At 37.8% G+C, this 22298-nt stretch overlaps 1 protein-coding gene across 1 annotated transcript in view; it reads left to right on the top strand.

Annotated features, from left to right (window-relative positions):
- ADAMTS19 (ADAM metallopeptidase with thrombospondin type 1 motif 19) overlaps nucleotides 1–22298 on the top strand; it is a gene marked incomplete at both ends in the record, with an annotated part of 195179 nt that overhangs the window by 121655 nt on the left and 51226 nt on the right. Inside the window, 3 exons of the mRNA XM_084886566.1 lie at nucleotides 5320–5447; nucleotides 9659–9779; nucleotides 17591–17671. Coding sequence (XP_084742692.1) covers nucleotides 5320–5447; nucleotides 9659–9779; nucleotides 17591–17671 — 330 coding nt within the window. The remainder of the gene's footprint in view (nucleotides 1–5319; nucleotides 5448–9658; nucleotides 9780–17590; nucleotides 17672–22298) is intronic.

Here is a 22298-nt window from a genome sequence, read left to right as displayed (position 1 = left end):
TCTGTTTTCACTCTACATTTTCTTCTTAAGTGATCTCATCTATTCCCATGACTTCAAATATGCAAATAACTCATGAAGTTATGCCTTCAGCCAGATTTTTTTCTTTGAGTTCCAAACTTGTTTGTGCAAGTCCCTCCTTGATATTTCTACTTGGATATCTGCAGTTTAGGACTAAATTCACGATTTTAACCCTTCCAATCCATGCCCATTCTGATCCTCTTTAGTGTCTCCTATCTCAGTGAAGGTTATCCCAGCTTCTCAGTTGCACCAGCCAGAGATATGACATTCTAAAGTTCCCTCTTCCTCCCCCACACATCAATCCATCACCATGTCGTATCTATTTTACTTCCTGAATCTCTCTCCACTCCATCTCCACTTTCACTGTTCTAAACTTCAGTTTCCACCGTTTCTTGCTTGGGCCACTCGAGTGGCTCCAAAGAAGTCTTTCTGTTTCCACTCTTCTGCCTCAACTCACTCTTCATAGAGCAGCCCCCAGATCTTTCTACAAAGTGCAGATTTGATCATTTGTTTCTCTTCCTTAAAGCCTTTCCGAGGCTTCCCATAACTCTTCGGGTAAAGACCAAATTACTCCACAAGACATGCACAACAAGACCCTCCTTAATCTGCCCCCTAATACTGTCTCCTTCACCTAAAACCTCCATCCCTTTCACTTGGCACTCCACGCATTGGTCATGTTTTACTGCCTCAAACATGTCATGTTCTCTTTCCCCACACAGTCCCCAAACATAGTTTCTTCAGTTGAGAAGAAATTACATCACAATCCCTTCAAAAACTGGTCATTCTGTCTTTCTGGAAGTTATCATATTTTCTTTCCTTTCTCTTTTACTGTGTATTCACAATATTAGTAAGGTTACATAAAATCCATCCAGAATGTCATCATTTTTCATCATCCAGAACCACCACCTTGGGGCGAGCCACTCTCTTTCATCCAGATGATTGCAGTGGCCTTCTGTCTTTATGCCTGTGCCCTTACCCTGCCTTCATTCTGAACATAGCAGCTAGAATGATATATTTAAAATGTCAGTTATATCATGTTCTTCTTCCATTCATAACCCTCTAGTATCTTTACAACTCACCAAGAGTGAAAGTTCGAAGTTCTTTTAATGGCCTATAAGGACCTCCACTACCTGGCTTTTTGTTGCCCTCGAACTTCATCTCTACTGTTCCTTCGTCACACCTTTCCACCCACACAGGTTTCCTTGTTCTTTCTTGAATAAGTTAGGTACCCTCCTGTCTTAATATCTTAGAGGCTGATGTTTTCTGTGCTGAAGTACTTTCCCCAGATATCGCTCTGATCCATTCTTTCACCCCCTTCAGGTCTTTTCAGAAATATAAACTCAGTGCCTTTCCTTTCTCTTCTTTATTCTGTTGTTCCAAGAGCTTATCATCTGCCATAATACTTTTATGTTTTATTTGTTTATTATATGCCCTTCAATTAATAGTTGTAAGGGCAAGGCTTATTGTCATATTTTGTGCATGTTATATCTCTAGCACTGTAAATACACGTGAACAGAATAGGCACTGAGTCAATATTAGGTGAATGACTGATGTGTCCAGTGGGAATTTTCTAGTGGTCTGTCTTGGCCCCTCTTGTCTTCTGACTAAACATTCTCCTTAAAATAATCTTATTAATTCAACGGGGTTTATTTATCTTCTATATGTAAAGGAGCACAAATATTAGTCTCCAACCCAGATTGCTCTGTTCTGATCTCCTTAGCTACTTACCCATCTGTTGCACAGCATCTCAAAATCCCATTCGTGTCCAACTCAACATGCTCCCAGTTGAACACATCCCCTGTTCCTTTCCTTTTCCAATCTACCTTATACTTCTCTTACTGGGCTCTCTCACTGAGAATGAAATCAGGATCTGCCTCATGACCAAGCTAAGCCAGAATCCTTCCTCAGTCTCCATCCACCTGTAATCAGTCATCAAATCTCACTTGTCCAAATCTTCCTACTGCCCGCATCTTTGTTCATAATCGCACCATCTCTAAACTGGATTCCTTAGTTTCTGCACAGTCTCTGCCATAGCCTTACCCTCTGCCAGCCCCTCCGCATTTCAGCCGGGTTGGCCTTCTGAAAGGACAGGCTTGTCAGGTGCATTGCCAAGTAACACCCTTCCGTGAGTCCTGCTGCTCTCAGGACCAATCTCACACTTTATTACCTGGCCTGTACGGCCCACCCCTTTGACTTCTCTCATTCCCTTCTGTAGTCTCCAGCACAGTCAGGCTGGATTCCATTCCCTTCCTCATGTGCATCGTGCTCTCTTATTTCTGGGCTTGTGAACGTGCTAGTTTCTTGGCATAATCCCTTTTCTTTCTCAAGCTTTGATCTCTCTCCCCCCATTTATTTACCTTGAAAACTTCTGCTGATTTTTTTTTTTTTACTCAGCTCATGTCAAGTTTTCTAGAAAAAAGAATCCCCCTGACCCTCCAAACTGGGTATGTGCCTCTTCCAAGTACCCGCCAAGCACCCTGTTGTAGCAGATTTCATGTGTCTGTATTCTCTCTATTGTCTGTGCCTAGTATACAGTCTGGCAGTTATTAAGCTTTTGATTAATGTCCGGTGCATAAATTGGAAATACATAAACAATATATTTTTGTTGTAAAGATATAATCAAGATGACTATTCAGATCATGAAAGTGATTATCTGATCATTTGAGGGGTAAGTCTATCTCTGCCTCTAACTGACTATACAGTTTGGTAATATTAAATTTATTTGAAACCTGTCTACTCATATGTGAAATAAGAGATAGGAAAGAGTTTTCCTTCAGTTTAAAAAAAAAAATCAGAATTGGATGGGAGTCAGTTTGAAATATTAAAGATATTGGAAATCACAATTGAATAAGTGCCTAACTTATAAAGTGACATTTATCACCAGAATAATCCATAACAGATAATTATATAATTAGCAGGTTAGCATTTTTTATAATGAATTTTTTACAAGTGAGACATCAAGCAAACCCAGCAGTCTGTATGATGAATAGAGCCCACAACAATTTGTCTCCATAGATTATTGCACAATGGAAGAAATTCAAATACATAATTCTGTTTAAAAGTCTAAGTCTTAATAACACATGACACCTTGAAATTCAAGTGGCTATTTCCGTTACTGTTATGGAGTACACGGACCTGTGGCTAGGAGAATTAAACTTAGGGCATCAATGCCGTGGAACATTTATTTTTAGAGAAAAAAGATGCATGGCTTTGACATTCAGGTGTTTTGCATACTCGGTGCTGAAATTTGGCTGATAGCCACGTTTAATGCATATCTTGGAAAGGGTTTGTCTCTTAAATCAAGACAGAGCCTGCCTGCCAAGTGCTGGCATGTTAAAAGGATCGCTAGAATGTCACCATCTCAAGGGTATTTTCCAGGAAGGAAGATTGGTATCAAATGTTTATGTCATCTGTAAAGCTAAAGTAAGCACAGCCAATTGACAGTACGTTGTAAAAGGAGAAATACAAAGATTTTTATCTGAAGCCTTGCTTGGAATGTGAGTGGAATTTTCTAGATTAACTCCTGTCAACATTATTCATATATCAGGTTTGCTCCTCTCTTTCATAAAAACTCCAGAAAGAGATATATCTTTTAAAGTGTTACAATTACAGCAGCTGTTTTTAAGTCCAAAGATATGACACAGTAAGCAGCCATTGAATAAACATAACCTACTTTGAGGTGTGAGAGCACACTGAAACACTTTATTGTGGCTTATAATGGCATCCTAAAGGAAAATTTCAAAACCATGCGCATTGAAGGCCTTGTTCCAACTCATCAAAATTGTTCAAAGCAGTATTCAGAAGCCACATGTGAAAACTGTTTGAAATGTTCAATTCTGAAGGCTCATTTGACTGTCCGTCTTCCCTTTGCAAAGTGATACCCTGTTCCACGCCTCTGGCTGTTATTTGGTATTTATAGAACCCCATCTGCATCCTGGAACTTTGCTGAAGACATACTCGAAGATCAGTGGCAGAGACTGTCAGCTATTTTCCATTCTCTTTATATGAGCTTAATAAACAATAAAGGGCCCGACTGGTGTCAAGCCAATAGAGTAGTAATGTAGCATGGAATTTGCTCTAACGTTTCAGATTTGGATAATCCTACTACTGGTGTTACCAAGTACTGCAGCTCCTCTGTACCATGCTTAGAAATAGAAACAGCGCTTTAAAAATATTTTGGCACTCTTTGACTGAGCTTAAAAGACACGTGCTTTAGCTCTAGCTGCCCAATCTTATTGAGCTCTAGCTCAACAAAGTACCAGAGAAGACTGCCAGCCATTCAAGAATTCTTTACCTAGAACTGTGGTTCTCAACCCCGACGTCCTAGACACTGACCTGCTTTCTGACTAAGCAGTAAAGGAGGTTGAGTCCTAGACAGCTAGACAGTGCGTCAGCAATGGTGCACACCAATGGACGTTCTAATGGGATTGTGTTACATTTCTAAACATCCTAGTCATGCAAAAGCTTGAACAGTGGTTCATCTTAGAAGTTCTTTCTCCCTTTAGTTATTTTTCAATTAGAAAATGCCAAATGCATAGGAATGAAAGTTAGTATTTTGAGATTTATAAGTGAGGTCAATAACACCAGAAATTAATACAAAATAATATTGACTATAAACTGTAATTGAAAAATAATTTTTGAAGTATTTTTTAATTGATTTCAGAGAGGAAGGGAGATGGAGAGAGAGAGAGAAACATCAATGATGAGAGAATCATTGATCAGCTGCTTCCTGTATGCCCCCTACTGGGGATCGGGCCCGCAACCTGGGCATGTGCCCTTGACCAGAATCCAACCCGGGACCCTTCAGTTCGCAAGCTGACACTATTCACTGAGCCAAACCTGGTAGGGTGAAAAATAATTTTCTTTTAAGTTGAAAAAATGAGTTTTAGAAATAAAGTAAATCTTAAGTGGGTAAATGTCTGATATGTAATTAAGACAAAAGGGAATTTGTTCCAAAAAGATGTGAGCAAAATGGAAGTGGCCATGATATTTTCCAGGAAGAATGGTTGGCTTGTGTGGTAGGATTTTAGTGCCAGAAAATAATAAGTGATACATTTTGAAAATAATCTAAGGACAGATTTCTTAAGAAGGACATTGATACTCATTGGATAACAATTTTTCTCCAGGCATCATCTCCTATGCTACTCATAGTACCCCTCTAGTGTTATCTACTCTAGTATTACATTATCCAATTAACATTAAATTATATTTTTTTACTCAATAACTGTTCTGAAAAATAAAGCTTAAGATAAAAATATTTATGCAATCACTTCTGCTTGTTTCTATATACTCTGTGTGTAGGAAAACCATGTGCCTTGTTTTGCTCACCTATTGGGAAAGAACAGCCTATTCTTCTGTCAGAAAAAGTGATGGATGGAACTTCTTGTGGCTCTCAGGGATTGGATATCTGTGCAAATGGCAGGTGTCAGGTAAGGTGGTCTGAACGGGAGAGAACATACATGCTGAAAGAGGGCTGTGGGACCCCTGAGCAGCTCCCCAGTGTGGTAGAGAGCTTTGCCCTAACATTCAAAAGATGTGGATATTGTCCTGACTCAACTGTGAGCTTGACCAAGTCTGATCTACTCTGTATAATTTAGGGTTTGGACTAGATAATCTATATTATCTATTATTAGGGGAAAGATTATGAGATTTTTATTCTATCAGTACTTTCTATAGGCCTAAAATTATAACACTTTGGTCATTTTAAGCCAAAACATGGCAGACCAAAAATTCAAGCACTCCAGTTCTCCATGTCTTGTGTCCTAGACTGAGCCATGCCATAAAAACTAAAGTCAGTCCTACTACTCACTTAATATGAAAGCACTTTATTTTTAATGGTTTTTTATTGATTTTTAGAGGGAATGGAGAGAGATAGAGAGAGAGAGAGAGAGAGAGAGAGAGAGAGAGAGAGAGAGAGAGAGAGAGAGAGAGATAAGAAAGAAACATTGGTTCCCTCTTCTTGTACACACTCCAACTGGGGATCAAACTCGTAACCTGGTCATGCGCCCTGACCAGGAATCGAACCGATGACCTTTTGGCGCATGGGATGGGATAATGCTCAACCAACTGAGCCACACCAGCCAGGGCTGAAAGCATTTTAAATTTTCTTATAATACTTAGACATTTCATTTGCCTCTGTCTTCCTTTTTTTTAAAAAAAAATTTTAATAAAATTTATTGGGGGTTACATTGTTCATAAGATTATATAGGTTTGAAGTGTACAATTTTATGATACATCATCTATATAATGCACTGTGCACCCACCACTCACAGTCAAATCATCTTCCCACGCTACATATTTAACCCTCTTTACATTTCACTACCCTCCCAGGCCCCTTCTTCTGGTAACCACTCTGCTGTTATCTGTGTCTACGAGTTTTTATTTGTTTGTTTTTCTTGTTTGTTCATTTGTTGTTTTCAGTTTTATATCCCACATATGAGTGAAATTATTAACTTTTGCTGTCCGATTTATTTCGTTTAGTATGGTGTTTTCAAGACCCATTTATATAATCCTCATCTACTGCATGCATTTGTGTGCTCTTCTTCATTTATCATTGGAAATTCTGTTAAAGTGAGGATGAGCAGCATGGTGGAAAGATCCAAGGCTAGAACTTAGAATTTGATAGCTGTAGCTCTGCCTCAGGGTGGCTTCCCTGGGAGATTAATATGCAGGATGTTTAATGCCTAGTGTTTTCATGATAAACATTTATGTGGGAACGAAAGGAGGCAGGATTGGGCACAGGGAGAAACTGGGCTGTGGTGCAGTCACAAGACCTCGGCTGACCCTGTGGGCATTGAACCTGGGATGGTTCTTCAGAGTTGTCCCCACTTGGGGTGGGAAAAAGCTCTTTTTACCTGTAGCAGCTACGAGCGTTTGGACACAAAACTGTCTTTGGAGAGAATGTGACCTTGGGAAATGAAGTTTCCTTAAGACTAGGTAATTTCCGAAAAGGGTTGGGGGCTGAGAGCCATCAGCTGATAAACTGCCCAGGCATGGGAGGGAAATCCATCCTTTAGTTACGAAAGAGCATCTGAGTGGAGCAGCACTGAAGCCATGACAGCCACTAGGAAGCTGTTCTTGGGAGAAGCACTTAAGATGGGTCTGCATCAGTGGACTCTGTAAAATGAAGTTGTTGGACCAATGGTCACTGATTTTTGTGTGCAATACACTCCTTTGAAAATTTGATGAAAAGTGTCCTTTTTCACCCCACACGCTCACATTTTGAAAATAATTGCAAGCTATAGATGGATCAGTCTGGTTTGATAGAAGTCTATAGACTTTTGGATAAAAACTTGAAAACAACATGAAACTGAAATGCTTCACCAGCTCTGAGATTCTATACTCTTCCAGAATGCTATAAAATTTAAAGCACAGAATCATGTACTAACATTGACATAAGAAATAGTTTTTAAATTGCATATTAATTTCCTTTATTATTTAACAGGATATGGCAGTAATATAAAATGTAATCTTTTCATTTATATGTAAAAATAAGTCCTTGCAGATACTTCTACATATTTGTTTTCAGAATTAAAATTATGTATGTTGTATAATTAAAGCTTTTAATTTAATTGTGTCATTACATGTACATCTGTCACATTATTGTATGTCTTAAATGAATTTATTTTTCAAGAAAAAGTTTTCCAACTACATATGCCACATACAATAGCCTAAATTACTATGCTTCTCACTTAACAATGTTGTGTAAGCCAGATCTGTTGTGTAAGCCAGAGTTCCTAGCTAGACATTAAAATTATAGCAATAAAAAAGTATGCATCAATGCTATGAGACTCTGAGGATTATAATTACATTAAAGTCCTATGAAATGGATTTTGACTTCTAACAGCTTTGGAATACTTCAAGATTCTGGCTTTTTAACTAAAATGCTTCATTCAGTCTTTCAGTATAATTAAAACCATGTCTCCTTCCATTTCCCCTCCCCGCACCCACACACACACAACCTTCTGTATGTTGGATTTGGATTGAATGTCTTGTTTTATCACAAAATGCATAGCACTGAAGCTGAAAATAGAATTTTCATCTTGGTGAATGGACTCACGAGGGCAATTGAAAATAGACAGCTTTCTTCCAGGGACATTTCCATAATGCATTTCCATTATCTAAGCATATTTTGATAAGTATGGGCACTTGAGACTACCGATTACAAAATATGAAATTATCTTAAAAAAATGCATGATTATTGAGCCATGGCTCAATATTTCTATATCCCGGACTTTTAGGTTTATAGACATGTAATTTTCCAGTTATAAGGGTTAGACAAAAGAGAAATTAAGTACTAATTTATTCAATTTTTTAACTACTATTTATTGGGTTTATTTTATTTGCCAGAGTACAAGCTGGGGACTAGGTGTAGAGCAATAAAGGTGCTTCTGTTACTTCAGAATCACTCCAGAATCTACTCTACATTTTTTGGTCATTTGTATATGAAAGAGATATTTTTTTCTCACCCCAGGACTCCCAAGTCTTTTCATGGCTCTGCTTCGTGACGTTTTCCCACACCCTTGTTGTGTTTTGAGAGTTTCCTGTGTGGCCACCTCTTCCATCGGAGACATTCCCTTTATCCCTCTCTGAATAAGCTTTCGTGTTTTGCTGACCATGTTTTCTGCTGATGTGTTGCATTGTCTACCTCTTGACATGGATACAGTCCTCGATACAAGGAAGGATGCTATGTGAGGCAGGTTTCTTGAGATTTTTGCTTTCAGGATGTTTATCCTGCAGCTGCCCGTTATCTGCCAGCTTCCCTTATCGTAGCACCACCCACACCAACCACAGCGAAAGACCCGGTTTTTGTTTCTGTTTTATTGATATCATTTAAATCCCTCTAAAGTAGGTGTGACTTATACATGGATGTATCCTCAGTCCATCTTGCAACTCTTATTTAGGGGTAATTATATGATCCTACTATTTATTTCTGGCAGCATTGATAATGATAAATTCTGTCCTTGGAGTATGCGTAGCTTTACAAAATATTGTTATATTTTCTGCACGTGCCTAGGAGACCAACATTATTCACTAGAAAAGATTCAGTGATTTAATCTCAGAAGATTTGTATTAACACCATTTTTCTGGAAGTATATAAATATAATTCCCCTGTGGCTTATATTTTCTCACAGCAGCCACATTTGTGTGCTGGATGCCAAAGAACTCCTTTTATTCATGAACTGTAGTGAAAATAAACATTTATTTGCTTTTCAAAATAATTAATATTTAATATTCAATATTCACTTTGCAACCTTAGAAGTGAAGCCATCCATATAATGTAATATATCTACTCTATTTTTTAGTAGAATGAATTAGATTAGTTGTGTTATGTTTAATAGAAATGTCACTGCCTTTGGGATTTATGTAAATTGCAGTTGTTTCAATATACTTTATCAGATTGCTTTAGGATATCATTTAATTTTAATAAAATAAAAATATTCTCATCACTATTCTGCTATTTGATCACTTTTAGATAATATTTGACATGAGCATGCTGAATTGGTTTGCACCAGAGACTATGACATTTTACTCGGTTGTCAATTAAATATGTCTAGATTGTAGAGACTAGGCTTGTCCTAAATTAGCGTTAAAAAAGAAAAAACTCATTTTATGATGTGTTGCCATTCTTTTGTTACAGAAGGTCGGCTGTGATGGTTTCTTAGGGTCTCTTGCAAGGGAAGACCATTGTGGTGTATGCAATGGCAATGGGAAATCGTGCAAAATCATTAAGGGAGATTTCAACCACACCAGAGGAGCAGGTAATTATATTTTTATATTTTTAAAATTAATAATCTGAACAATCTTTGGGGACAGAGATTACATTGAACTTGACTTAGAAATCGCAGTTCTGAGCCTATTGAAGACCTTGTAATGGGTATTGAATGCTTTTTCATGATGACATACAATACATGTGATATGAGCCAGAAATTCTAACAAGGCCATTTCCCAATAATGAAAATATGAAGTCATCTGTTGTGCATTTAATAAATTGGAGCAGCAAGGGAATAATCTAATTTGCATTGGCAAATGCTATCAGGTTTCCACATGCCTTGTTCTCCAATGCGGAGCACGATGTCTCACAGAGAGTAATGATTTGTAACGGCCTGAAGCAACTCTTCAGAGCATCAGGCTTCAGGTTTTCAGCTTTCCGTTGTCTTTATGTTTTCTTAATGTTTTTACTAAATTTGAAGGGAACACACTGTTGGAAACAGAGGATCTCTGTAGCACTGTAGCACCGGGGAAACAATAACAACGGGGAGTCAGAAGATGAGGGATGGTGTTCCTGATGTATTAATAGTGAGAAGCCACCCTCGATTCTTTTGTTCTCTCATCTATAAATACTAATACTCAGGGGATGTGAGGGTGCCATGAATATGGGTGATCAATATGGTGTGGGTTTAAAACTGTGAATCACAACAAAAGTACGGTAACCTATACTGAAATATACTTTAGACCCGGCAAATGCTTTACACTCGGGTCCTCAAGTTTACTGGGAGGGGGCACCTATTTCTGTGTTTACATTAGTATCTCACTGGACATCTGCTTATTAAATTATCTTATTATTTGTGATTATATTTTCATCATCTTTAGGATGCACATATTACATATATTTGCCATTTCCTGTTTTAAATTTCTTTCTTGGTCAAATACCAAACAACCCCGAGACTAAGATACATTTTCGTTTTAATACAAAAACAATTCATTTGTGTTTGAATGATCAAGAAAACTGAGTTTATTCTAGATAAAAGGATCCTTCAGAAGAGAGTATTAGACACAGCCCTCTGAAGTTGAATGTAAGCACTTGCTAGGCCCTGGCAGAATAAAAGATACGTGAACGTAAGATTTTGAAGCCTAACAATAACCAAGGTCCAAGATAAGTTACAGATCCAGATCTCAGTCTCCAAAGCTATGAAACGGGGGCCTGTGAGTCAAAAGCTGCCATAATTCATTTAGAAAAGTTCCAAAGCTGTAACAAGCTCTCGGACTTTCAGCTAAGAAGTTCAGTTGTCATAAGTTGTTCAGCCTGATTGTGGTGGCAGAAATCTTTGTAGTGCACGAGGTCCGATGAAGTCTGAAAGACTAAAAATGTAAAGACACTAGAATTTTTGAAGAATCCTCTTGCATAGTTGTTTGGCATGCAGGGAAACAGTTCACTGAAGAATACTGATGCACACTCATACTGATATCTTAAATTGTACTAACACTTGATTTTTCCACCAAGCGTAGAAAAGAGAAATACTAGTTAACCAACCAGTAAACTGTACTCACATAACTTCAGTCAGAATGATAAACAGTAATGTTTATCATTCTGACTGAAGTTATGTGAGTACAGTTTTCCAGATTCCTATTTTAAAAGTTGTTTTTATTGCACTTTAATTTTAATTTTGTTTATTTGTTTGTTTGTTGAAGGTAAGTTACATTAATGGCACCTGTTATTTGGAAAATGCCTGAGATTCCTAAGATATTGGAATTATCAGAGACTAATAATATTACTTTCTCCCTTTAACTCCATGCCAGTTTCACAATCCTCACAAGAGAGGGAGGGAATTCTTACTTTGGACCATACAAATGGTCCCACATGATGTGATCTCTACCTGTCTCTCCAGCACCATCTCTCATTAAGGCCCCTTTCCTTCTCTAAGCGACAGCCACCAGGTTTCTTTTAGATTCTCCAATTGACCTTGTTCCCTCCAGTACCTTGCAATTGAAAATATGGCCGCTAGCTTCCTGTTAGCTTTGCCTGGTTAATTCCTAGCCATCACTTAGATCTCAGTTCAGTTGTCACTTATGCAGTGAAGTGTTCCCTAAATGGCCTCCACCACTTATCACTAACAACCACATTCCTATTCAAATTCATATTCATTCATATCCATATGGTGTAGCTCTAATCCCATTTGTAATTGTACATTCATTGGTCTTTGCTTCCCCACTTTAAGGTCAATGAGAAAAAATATCCTGGCTGTTTTTATTCAGGCCCCAGATTCTTAGTGACAGTCATTGTGTCTGATTCTTTGTTAATTTAATTAACAATGAAACATTACATCATTAAGAACTTTAAAAAAACAAAATGAGTCCGTAATTATATCTTAGGCTTCATCTACTTGTGAATTTAGGAATGCCGTGTTCATTTCTCTTGAGACAATTTTATCCTTACGGTTTATGGACTTCCTCGAATTTCTTGAAGGAATTGCAGCCTCCTTTGGTCCAGTTGGCCATGCACACTGTATGTGCTGTATGAGTAACACATGTGCAGACACATGTGGGTGTTTCGGTCCCTGTGCTCTATTTAGAGTTTGCTTAGTCATTTTTGTTGGAGCTAGAAAACAAACTTAAGAGGAGGGTTTTTTTTCTTTTTTTTTTTTTTCTTGTACATTTATCATGTCTTTCCTTATAACTTGCCTAGCTAGGAGATAATTTTTTAAAGGAATTTTTAAAGTTAAATCATGTATTTGGCCAATTGTGGAACTATATAGTTATCAGTATACACGAAGAAGAAATGGGCATAAAATGTGTTCGTAATATAAGAGCTAATGATACCTGTTCTGTGTAAGGAACACAGCTCTTAGACTGTCTGTTTGTATGTTTGCCACGGGACTAGGAGTGTCAGAGAGCCATGTACTAGTATTCTGTTTTGTAATATAGTAGCAGTGGGTCATAGCTGGAAGTGCACAGTGGAATCAGACGGATCTGAGTTACAAGCTTGGGTCAGCTAATTACTGACAATGTGGTGTTGAAAAAGGGATGAAGCCCATGATATAATTAAGGTCTCACGCAAATTTTTTTTTTTTCTGCCTAAATTTATTTTCTCATCTATTATGTGAGAAATGTAATATTACAACAATGGTACTTTGGGTGTTATCATTATGATTAAATGTAGTAATTTATATAAATTACCCATAATAGTGACTAGTACATAGTGTTGCTCAAAATATGGCATTTTTCATTGTTACTTACCATGAAAATAATGATTGCTATTGGAATTTTAAGATGGCTGATTAATAATGGATCTCTGGTTATAAAATAGGATTGGATTTTCGTATGTAAAAAGCATGCTGACACAATTTATGGCAATGATGTCACAGGCTTTATTTCAACTTCTAAGCTCAGTGGTAGCCACTCTCATATTCACTTCTTTATACATTCTCAATTGTGCTAAGTGGCTTATTTACTGAAAAATATCTAGGCCCCCAGTCATTAGCTTTTTCAAATGTCTTTGCTTAATATTTTTCTTCCTCTCTTCTTTAAACTCAGTTTAACTCACTTATCATCCAGTCCATTCCAATTGAATAACAGAAAATTGCTCTGGATATAAGTGTAAACTTAGCTATAACTATTGTCCTAATGTACAAGATACCTTTGCCTTTACTGCTAAACCCAGTTACTATCTCCACTTGCTGCTGCCCAGTCTTCTTTTTTAGCATCCTGACATTTAGCATCTCCAAACACATAGCTGAATTCATTTACTGAGAGATTGACAGTCGTCTCCTGATTGTGACATCCAGGCACAATCTCCTTTCTCACTTTCTCTTTGACGTTGCTACAGTTGGTGACGCAATTGACCAACCACTCTTCTTGAGATATGCTAATCCAAAATAGCCAGATCTCCTCCTTCTCGGGATTATTACTTCTCTATATTCTTTCCTGATTTATTTTTAACCTCTGTCAGTAGGTTAGATTATCATCCCCCTATGCCAAGATTGTGGGTTCGATCCCTGATCCCTGATCAGGGTACATGCGAGAATCAACCAAGGAATGCATAAATAAGTGAAACAACAAATCAATGTTTCTCTCTTTGTCTCTCTCTAAAAATGAATAAATAAAAATTTAAAAAGCACAGAGCTATTTTTCAATTTAAAATCAAACAAACATAAAAACAGCTCTTGCCAGTAGTTCTGTTGGTTGGAGCATCATCCTATGCAACACAGGGTTGTGGGCTTGATTCCTAAGTTTCAGGTTCCATCCCCCAATGGGGTGCATGTGGGAGGCAGCCAATCAATGTCTCTCTCTCTCACACACATCTATGTTTCTCTCTCTCCCTCCTCCCTCTCTAAAATCAACAACAACAACAACAACAACAAAAAAAAAACAAATAGTTATCAGTATACACTAAGAAGAAATGTGTTCTTAGTATAAGAGCTAATGATACCGATTCTGTGTAAGGAATTGTGTGAGGATTTTAAGAAAGCCCAACTATGACTGTCACCAGTGTGGAGTTCTTGACTTGTCTCTCGATTTTCTCCACTTACTTTTATGACTTAGTTGATTATCTCTGCAAAGATGCCTCCCAAAGGGACTTGAGTTGTCTGACCCTTTTCTGGAGTTCCAGATGGTCAGAGCTCTTCCTGGGTATGTTTACTAGTGTGTTACCCATTTTGTTAAATGCAAATTCCAAAGCAGAGTTTATCAGATTCTTACCGCAACTTGACTTCCACTGTCTTGTAAGCAATGGCCCCATTCTCACCTAAGTAATAATAAAGCATTGAGTTCAATGTTTGTTTTTCCACTTTCCATTGATTCTCAAGTTCAGAATTTTTTTGTTTCCCTTCACAAGCCTTCTGAAATTACTGCCTTGGCCTCTACCATTCTTGGGATTTTACGTTAGACTTCTGCCACTGTTTTCCACAACTGCATTGCTGGGTCTCCTGCATCCTGCTGCCAGTATCTGATTACCAACGATAAAGCCTTTCTGACCAGTATCTCATTACCAAGCTGGCTTGCTATAGAATCTCCAGTCCCTGCAAATTGAAAAATTTCAGTGCCCTGGGCATACTTTAAAACTCTGTTATTTTGTCAGAATTATTTTATTCACGTGCTCCTAAAGATGCCACTTGCTCCCTTAATTTTCTTTTTTTTTTAAAAGTAGTATTTTTTAAAAAATATGTATTTTTTATTGATTTTTATAGAGAGAGGAAGGAAGAGGGAGAGAGAGACATCAATAAGAGAGAAACATCATTGATTGGCTGCCTCCTGCGCACCCTCTACTGGGGATCGAGCCCTGACCAGGAATGGAACCTGCGACCTCATAGTGCATGGGTAAATTCTCAACCACTGAGCCACACCAGCCAGGCTCCTTTACTTTTCTGTACATACAGTGAACTCATCCTTTTTCTGTATCTATCCGTATCCTGTCCATTCTTCAAAGACATTCCATCTACTTTGTGAAGCTTTCCTTAACTATAAAAATTGTTTTCTCCTCTGAATCATACATAGTCATCCCGGCTGAAGTCAGTGTTTCTCAAACATGAGTAATGTATCTCACCATTTACAAGGGAAAAATAAAAAGTATATCCCACTTCTGTGAGTTAAAAATAGCAGCAAACCTTTTGCGTGATGATGTGATTGGAGAAGGAGGGGTGCAGTGTAAACCACATGATTTATATTCTTCAGCAGGGAGTTAACCACATTTCCCATATGATCTTTTAAACTTGATTTTTGAAGTTTGATTTAACCCAAACTTATATGTTATTTCTGCCTTATCTTTCCTATTGAATTGAGTGCAGAGACTTCTTACCTTACTTCTGAGTACAAATAGACAGTAAGCATTTGTTTCTATTTTCATTGCTGCCTATTTGTTCATGTAACAAAATGATAGTGGTTTGGTGTCACTGACAGTGGTCAGATTGAGTAAACAGTGTTCGCTGATGGAAATTATGATTCCAAAAGGTGGGACATATGCTACCTTTCAATATATACCAAATGCAAGAAACACTTTCAGGAATTTGAATAATCAACAGCAGACAATTCTGAGATTAACTTTGAAATTAGACTTCTCTCGGATATATGAAGCTACACAAATATACTAAGAAAAATATTAAATACTAGAGGCCTGGTGCAAGAAATTCATGCATGGAGAGTGGGGGGTGTCCCTCAGCCCAGCCTGTACCCTCTCCAATCTGGGACACCTAGAGGGATGTCCCGGTGGGATCAGGCCTAAACAGGCAGTCAGACAGCCCTCTCACAATCCAGGACTGCTGGCTCCCAAATGCTTGCCTGCCTGCCTGCCTGCCTGCCTGCCTGCCTGATTGCCCCTAACTGCTTCTGCCTGCCAACGTGATCACCTCCTAACGACTCCTCTGTCAGCCTGATTAAAATGTAACTGCTCCCCTGCTGGCCAGATTGCCCCTAACTGCCCTCCCCTGCCAGCCTGGTCACTCCTAACTGCCCTCCCCTGCAGGCCTGGTTGCCCCCAACTGCCCTCTCCTGCTGGCCTTGTCACCCCAAACTTCCCTTCCTTGCCAGCCTGGTTGCTGCTAACTGCCCTCCCCTTCCAACCTGGTCATCCCTAACTGCCCTTCCCTGTTGGCCTGGTTGCTCCCAACTGCCCTTTCCTGCAGGCCTGGTCCCGCCCAACTGCTCTCCCCTGCAGGCCTGGTCCCCCCAAACTGCTCTCCCTTCAGGCCTGGGTCCCCCCAAACTGCCCTCCCCTGCTGGCCATCTTGTGGCAGCCATCTTGTGTCCACATGGGGGCAGTCATCTTGTATGTTGGAATGATGGTCAATTTGCATATTACCCTTTTATTAGATAGGATTATTGCAATAAATGTATGTATCTACTTATTTTTAAATGTATCTTTATTGTTGAAAGTATTGCAGATGCCCCCTCTTTTCCCCATTAAATGCCCCCTTGAACTTGCACCCATGCCCCCCTCAGGTTTTCACCACAGTATTGCCTGTATCAGTGGACTGTGCATGTATGCATATAAGCTTTTTAGTTAATCTCTCCCCACTCCTCCCATCCCCATCCCCACCTTCCCTCTGAGATTCATCAGTCTGTTCCATGCTTCTATGTTTCTGGATCTATTTTGTTCATCGGTTTATTTTGTTCAATAAATTCCACATATGAGTGAACATAAGTTTAAAGCTAAATAAAGTATCTATTCTATTCTTTATTAAACGAAGTCTTGATTTTTTACCTTTTCTGCACATTCTCTTTTCTATCCCACATTATCTTGTCATCTTATTTCACTTTAAGCTTTATATTTCTAAAATTCTGCTGAAAAACCTTTCCTAAAAAAAAACTAATTGTGTTTTGTTTCTAGCTGTCAGACACCTTCCTAGATGACACCAGCTTGCTCGGTGTGGCCTTACACCTACTTGTCTTGATCCCCAGCTTCACCGCCCTTTGTGAGTCTCCTCGGGGAGAGGCTAGTGTGTAAGCTCAGCCACTCCAGGGACCTGGTGTCCTGCCAGCTGCAGTTCCCTCTTCCCCGCATTTTCTAACTTACATGAGGTCCCCAGCAGAATCGGAGGCTATTTTCTCTGTTCTCTGTTCTGTGTTTCTAACTGGGCTGTCCCATTGTGCTTTTTCTCTTCTCACAATTCTTATAGTGAGTTTGACATAAAATGTAATTGTCTGTTTGCCTCTGATAGTGCTGTAGACTTAACATCTTTCCAAGAAACTTCTCTACTTGAAATCATGACAGCTTTTGTACTAAAGTTTTTTCTTCCCATAGGTATGAAATCATCAAAGCAACAAACAAACAAATAAAAAACACAAAACAGCAAGCCAACTAAGAAAAGAGATCTCCTAAGAACTCGAGATTCATTTCCTGACTTATTGACTCTTGCAGGTTATGTGGAAGTGCTGGTGATACCTACTGGAGCTCGAAAAATCAAAGTGGTGGAGGAGAAGCCGGCACACAGCTACTTAGGTAACCTGGGTTACAGATACAAAGCCCATCCGAGTGGGAGCCAGCTCCCTGCCCTGGGCACTCGATTATGACAAGGCTGTCAATCTGTTTCTAGTTATATGTGTGAATTTCCCAGGAAGCACCTTTTGTCATATCAAGTTGAAGTTTCTTTCAAGGACTCCCCAGGAGCAAAAGCAATTTGGTTGTCTGTGTGTTTTGGAGGGATATGAATTGCTTCCACATGTTAGTCCATGTTAAAAAAACAACACCACACTCATTGAGGATTTGCGTATGCTTTGTTTCATAGGTATGCATTTGTATAAAACATTCCATAAGTATATTTATTTCATAGATACACGCATACATATACACATAGTTATATTTCTTGCATAAGAAAATGCATATGTTCCTGTATGTATGTGTAATGATTACTTTTGAATTAGGAAATCTTGTGTGATTCTTTAAAAAATTTCAATATATTAAAAGGACTTAATATTTTAATGGGAAATGATGCTCTTTTTTGCCTCACCTATGTAGAGAGTATTTAAAATTTTTAATTATTACTTATGGAAAGAATTGTATGAGCTATTTTAATTAGGCAAATTAAAACGAATTTTTTATTTAATGATTTTTAAATATATGAAAGAAAATAGTAAATTGTCAAAATACATATTGCTTTGTAGGTTCAAATTTCAAACTAAGTCAGATGAAGTGATCTTTTATAGTTGTGGCATCACAGGTAGAGAAATCTAATATGATTAGGTCTGACAAAAAAAACATAATATTCTCCCCAAAGTTAAACATTGTATTTATAAAATCTTTTTAAAAAGCCTGCCTGTCTATTTTTTCTTAACAAAAATAATGTCCTCATTATTCTTTATCAATTCGAAATATCCTAATAGGGAAACACTTTGTACATGATTAAAAAAACCAATATTGTGTGATTGTTCATATTCCACAATATTGAAAATTGCCTATAGTACTCAGATTGAATTATTTTTCTTATTAGGGCTTGCTTTCTAGGAGTAGGAGGGTTTGAGGAAAGAGGACAGTAAAATAAACCCTTTGTCATGTGACACACTCATTAGTTTGTTTTTACTAATATTTAAATTTTGTTTTTACCACCTATGATTTTAAAATGCATTTTAAATGCAAGTAAATCCTCCCAAATGTCCAAATTCAGATCAAAGCTCTAATAACCCGTTTTTGGAGACACTGTGCAAACTACACAATTTCAAAATATTTGTTTAATAGTAGACCTTTGGCTATCACACTGGGGAATATGGTGTGTGTGTTCCCAAGCTGAAAAGGAATGTAGATGTCTCAAATGGAGTTAGCTCAAATTCTACAAAACTTCATCGTATTATGATTTTTAAGAACTTGAAACTGTGGCTAAATACATAAGCCAGTTTTACAAGTGGGAAATTTCCATGCTCTCTCTCATTCCTCACTTCCCAGGCTCTTCAGCCAATCCAGGCTTTTTTCTGCCTCCACTCTACAGTAACTGCCTTGGTCAAGTCAGCCAATGTCCCCTATTGACAGTCCAATGGTCACGTGATATTTGGCCAATAAACAGCATAAAAAACTGTTGACCTTTCCTTCGTTCATTAAATTCTTTCTTTGTTTGGCTTCTAGGATCCTTACTGGTTTCTTTTGTAGGATTCTCGACCTCTGCATGCTTTCCAAATGCTTCTATACTGTGGCTCAAGCCAGGGCCCCGCTCTCCTCCCTGCTACGTTGTCTCCCTAGGAAGTCCTATCTAGCTCCATTCCATATTTATTTGATGCAGATTATCAAATGTCTCCTACGCACCTCAGAAATAATAAGTATAAATCAAAAATTTCATTCCAGCCCATGCTAAAGCCTCTTTCTCCTTTGGTTTTTCCCACTGCAGTAAATGTCACCCTGTTAGTATTTTATGACTTCTGTAACTATTATCACAAACTTGTAGGTTTCAAAAAACAGGTATCTCACAGTTCTGGAGGCCATAATTAGTTTCAATGGACCAATGTTCAAGGTGGCTGCAAAGCCATGCTCTCTCTGAAGATTAGGGAACCTCCTTGACCCTTCTAGCTTCAGATAACTATCAGCATTCTTCTGCTTGTGATAATATATGCCTCCCTAGCATCAATGCCTTTTCTTCTTTTCCTGTATTTAAACCTCTCTTCCCACCTCTTACAAGAATGGGTGTTGATTGCATTTCAGGCCCAATTGGATAACACCCCCATCTCAAGATCCTTAACCTAGTCATATCTGCAAAGTTTGTTTATTGCCATGGAAGGTAGCATTCTAGGTTCCAGGGATTCTGACAGATAACTTTATTCCCTTCACTAACACCTTTTTAAAGCATTTTAAAAATTGATTTCAAAGAGGAAGAGAGAGAGAGAGGAGGGCGGGGGAGGGGGGAGAAACATCAGTGATGAGAGAGAATCACAGATTGGCTGCCTTCTGTATGCCCCTCACTGGGGATCAAGCCTGTAATCCAGGCATGTACCCTGACCTGGAATTGAACTATGACCTCCTGGTTCATAAGTTGACACTCAACCACTGAGCTGCACTACCTGGGCATACTAACACTTTTTTTAAAAAAAAAATTGTGGTAAAATTTACCATCTTAATTATGCTAAGTATACAATTCATTGGCATTAAGTACATTCATTTTGTTAACTATCACCACTACTATCCATCTCCTGAAGTCTTTTTGTCTTGCAAAACCAGAATTCTCTCCATTCAATAATAACTTTCCACTCCCCCATCTCTCATCCCCTGCTAACCACCATTAAGTTTTCTATCTCAATGAATTTTGCCACTCTACATACCTCATATATGTGGAATCATATAGGAAGTGTCCTTTTGTGAGTGACACATCACTTAAGAGAGTGTCTTCAAAAGTTATCGATGCTAAAGCAGGTATCAGAGTTCCCTTCATTTTTAAGGTTGAATAATATTCCATTGTTTGTATGTACCACATTTTGCTTATTCATTCCTTCATTCATGGATACTTGGGTTGCTTCTTCGTTTTAGCTGTTGTGACTAATGCTGCCATGAATATGAATGTACAAGTCTTTCTTCAAGATCCTGCTTTTCATTCTTTTGAGCATATACCCGGAAGTAGAATTGCTGAGGCATGTGGTAATTTCTGTTTTTTAATTGTTTTGAGAAACTGCCACACACCATTTTCCATTCCCACCAATAGTATGCAATGGGTTCTAGTTTCTCCATATCCTCACCAGCACTTGTTTTTTCTGTTTATTTTAATAGTGGTCATCCTAAATGGTGTGAGTTGATATCTCAAGGTGGTTTTGAAATACTTTCTCCAATAATTCTATATGCTGAGAATTGTTGGCCATTTGCATATATTATTTGGGAAAATGTCTATTTTAGCCCTCTTCTCACTTTTAAATTAGGTTGTGTGTTTTTTGTTGTTGTTGATGAGTTTTAGGAGTTCTCTATATGTTCAGGATATTAATCCCTTATCAGATATATGATTTACAAATATTTTCTACCATTCTTTGGGTTTTTATTCTTGTTAATATTGTCTTTTGGTGCACAAAAGTTTATGTATATGCAATTATTTTTAATTTTCATGAAGTTTAATCCATCTCCTTTCTTTTATTGCCTGTGCCTTTAGTGCCATATCCAAGAAGTCACTGCCAAATTTAGTGTCATGAAGCTTTTGCCTTATATTTTCTTCTAAGAGTTTTACAGTTTTAGGTCTTGGATCTTGGATCCATTTTGAATTAATTTTGTATATGGTGTTAGTTAAAGGTCCAACTTCATTGTTCTGTATGTAGTTACTCAGTTTTCCCAGCACCCCTGGCTGAAAGACTGTCCTTTCTCCACTGAATGATCTTGGCACCATTGTCAAAACTCATTTGGCTAAGGCTTATTTCTGGGATCTGTAATCTGTTCCATTGGTCTATATGTCTGTTTTTATGCCAGTAGCACACTGTTTTTGATTAGTGTAGCTTTCTAGTAAGTTTTGAAATCAGGAAGTGAGAGTCTCCAGCTTTGTTCCTCTTTTTCAGGATTGTTTTGGCTATTTAGGCTCTCTTGAGATTTTAGGAAAGTTTTTGTGTGTTTTTTTTAATTTTAATTTCTGCAAAAAAAATAAATAAATATAGGCCATTGAGATTCTGTAAAGGATTGCATTGAATTTATAGATTACTTTGGATGATATTAACATTTTAACAATATTCAGTCTTACAATCCATTGACTTGGAATGTGTTTCCATTTATGTCTTCTTTAATTTCTTTCAACAATGTTTTTTAGTTTTCATTGCATAAGTCTTTCACTTCCTTGGTTAATTTCCAAGGATTTTTTCTTTTTTTCTTTTTGATGCTATTTTAAATAGGATTGTTTTCTTAATTTCATTTTCTGAGTGTTCATTCTTAGTGTATAGAAATGCAACTGCTTTTGTGTGTTGATTTTATACCCTGCTTCTTTGCTGAATTCATTTATTAGTTCTGACAGCTTTTTAAAATATAAAATCTTTAGGGTTTTCTACATATCAGAGCATATCATTTGTGAACATAATTTTACTTCTTTCTTTCTGATTTGGATGCTTTTTTGTGCTCCTGGATTTGGTTTTCTAGTATTTTGTTGAGGATTTTTACATCAATGTTCACTAGGGAAATTGATCTGTAG

Source organism: Pipistrellus hanaki, assembly GCF_964339955.1.
Source record: "Pipistrellus hanaki genome assembly, chromosome: 5".
NCBI classification, from domain to species: domain Eukaryota; kingdom Metazoa; phylum Chordata; class Mammalia; order Chiroptera; family Vespertilionidae; genus Pipistrellus; species Pipistrellus hanaki.
Note: the sequence above shows the minus strand (reverse complement) of the source record. Positions and strands in the feature narration are given on the sequence as shown.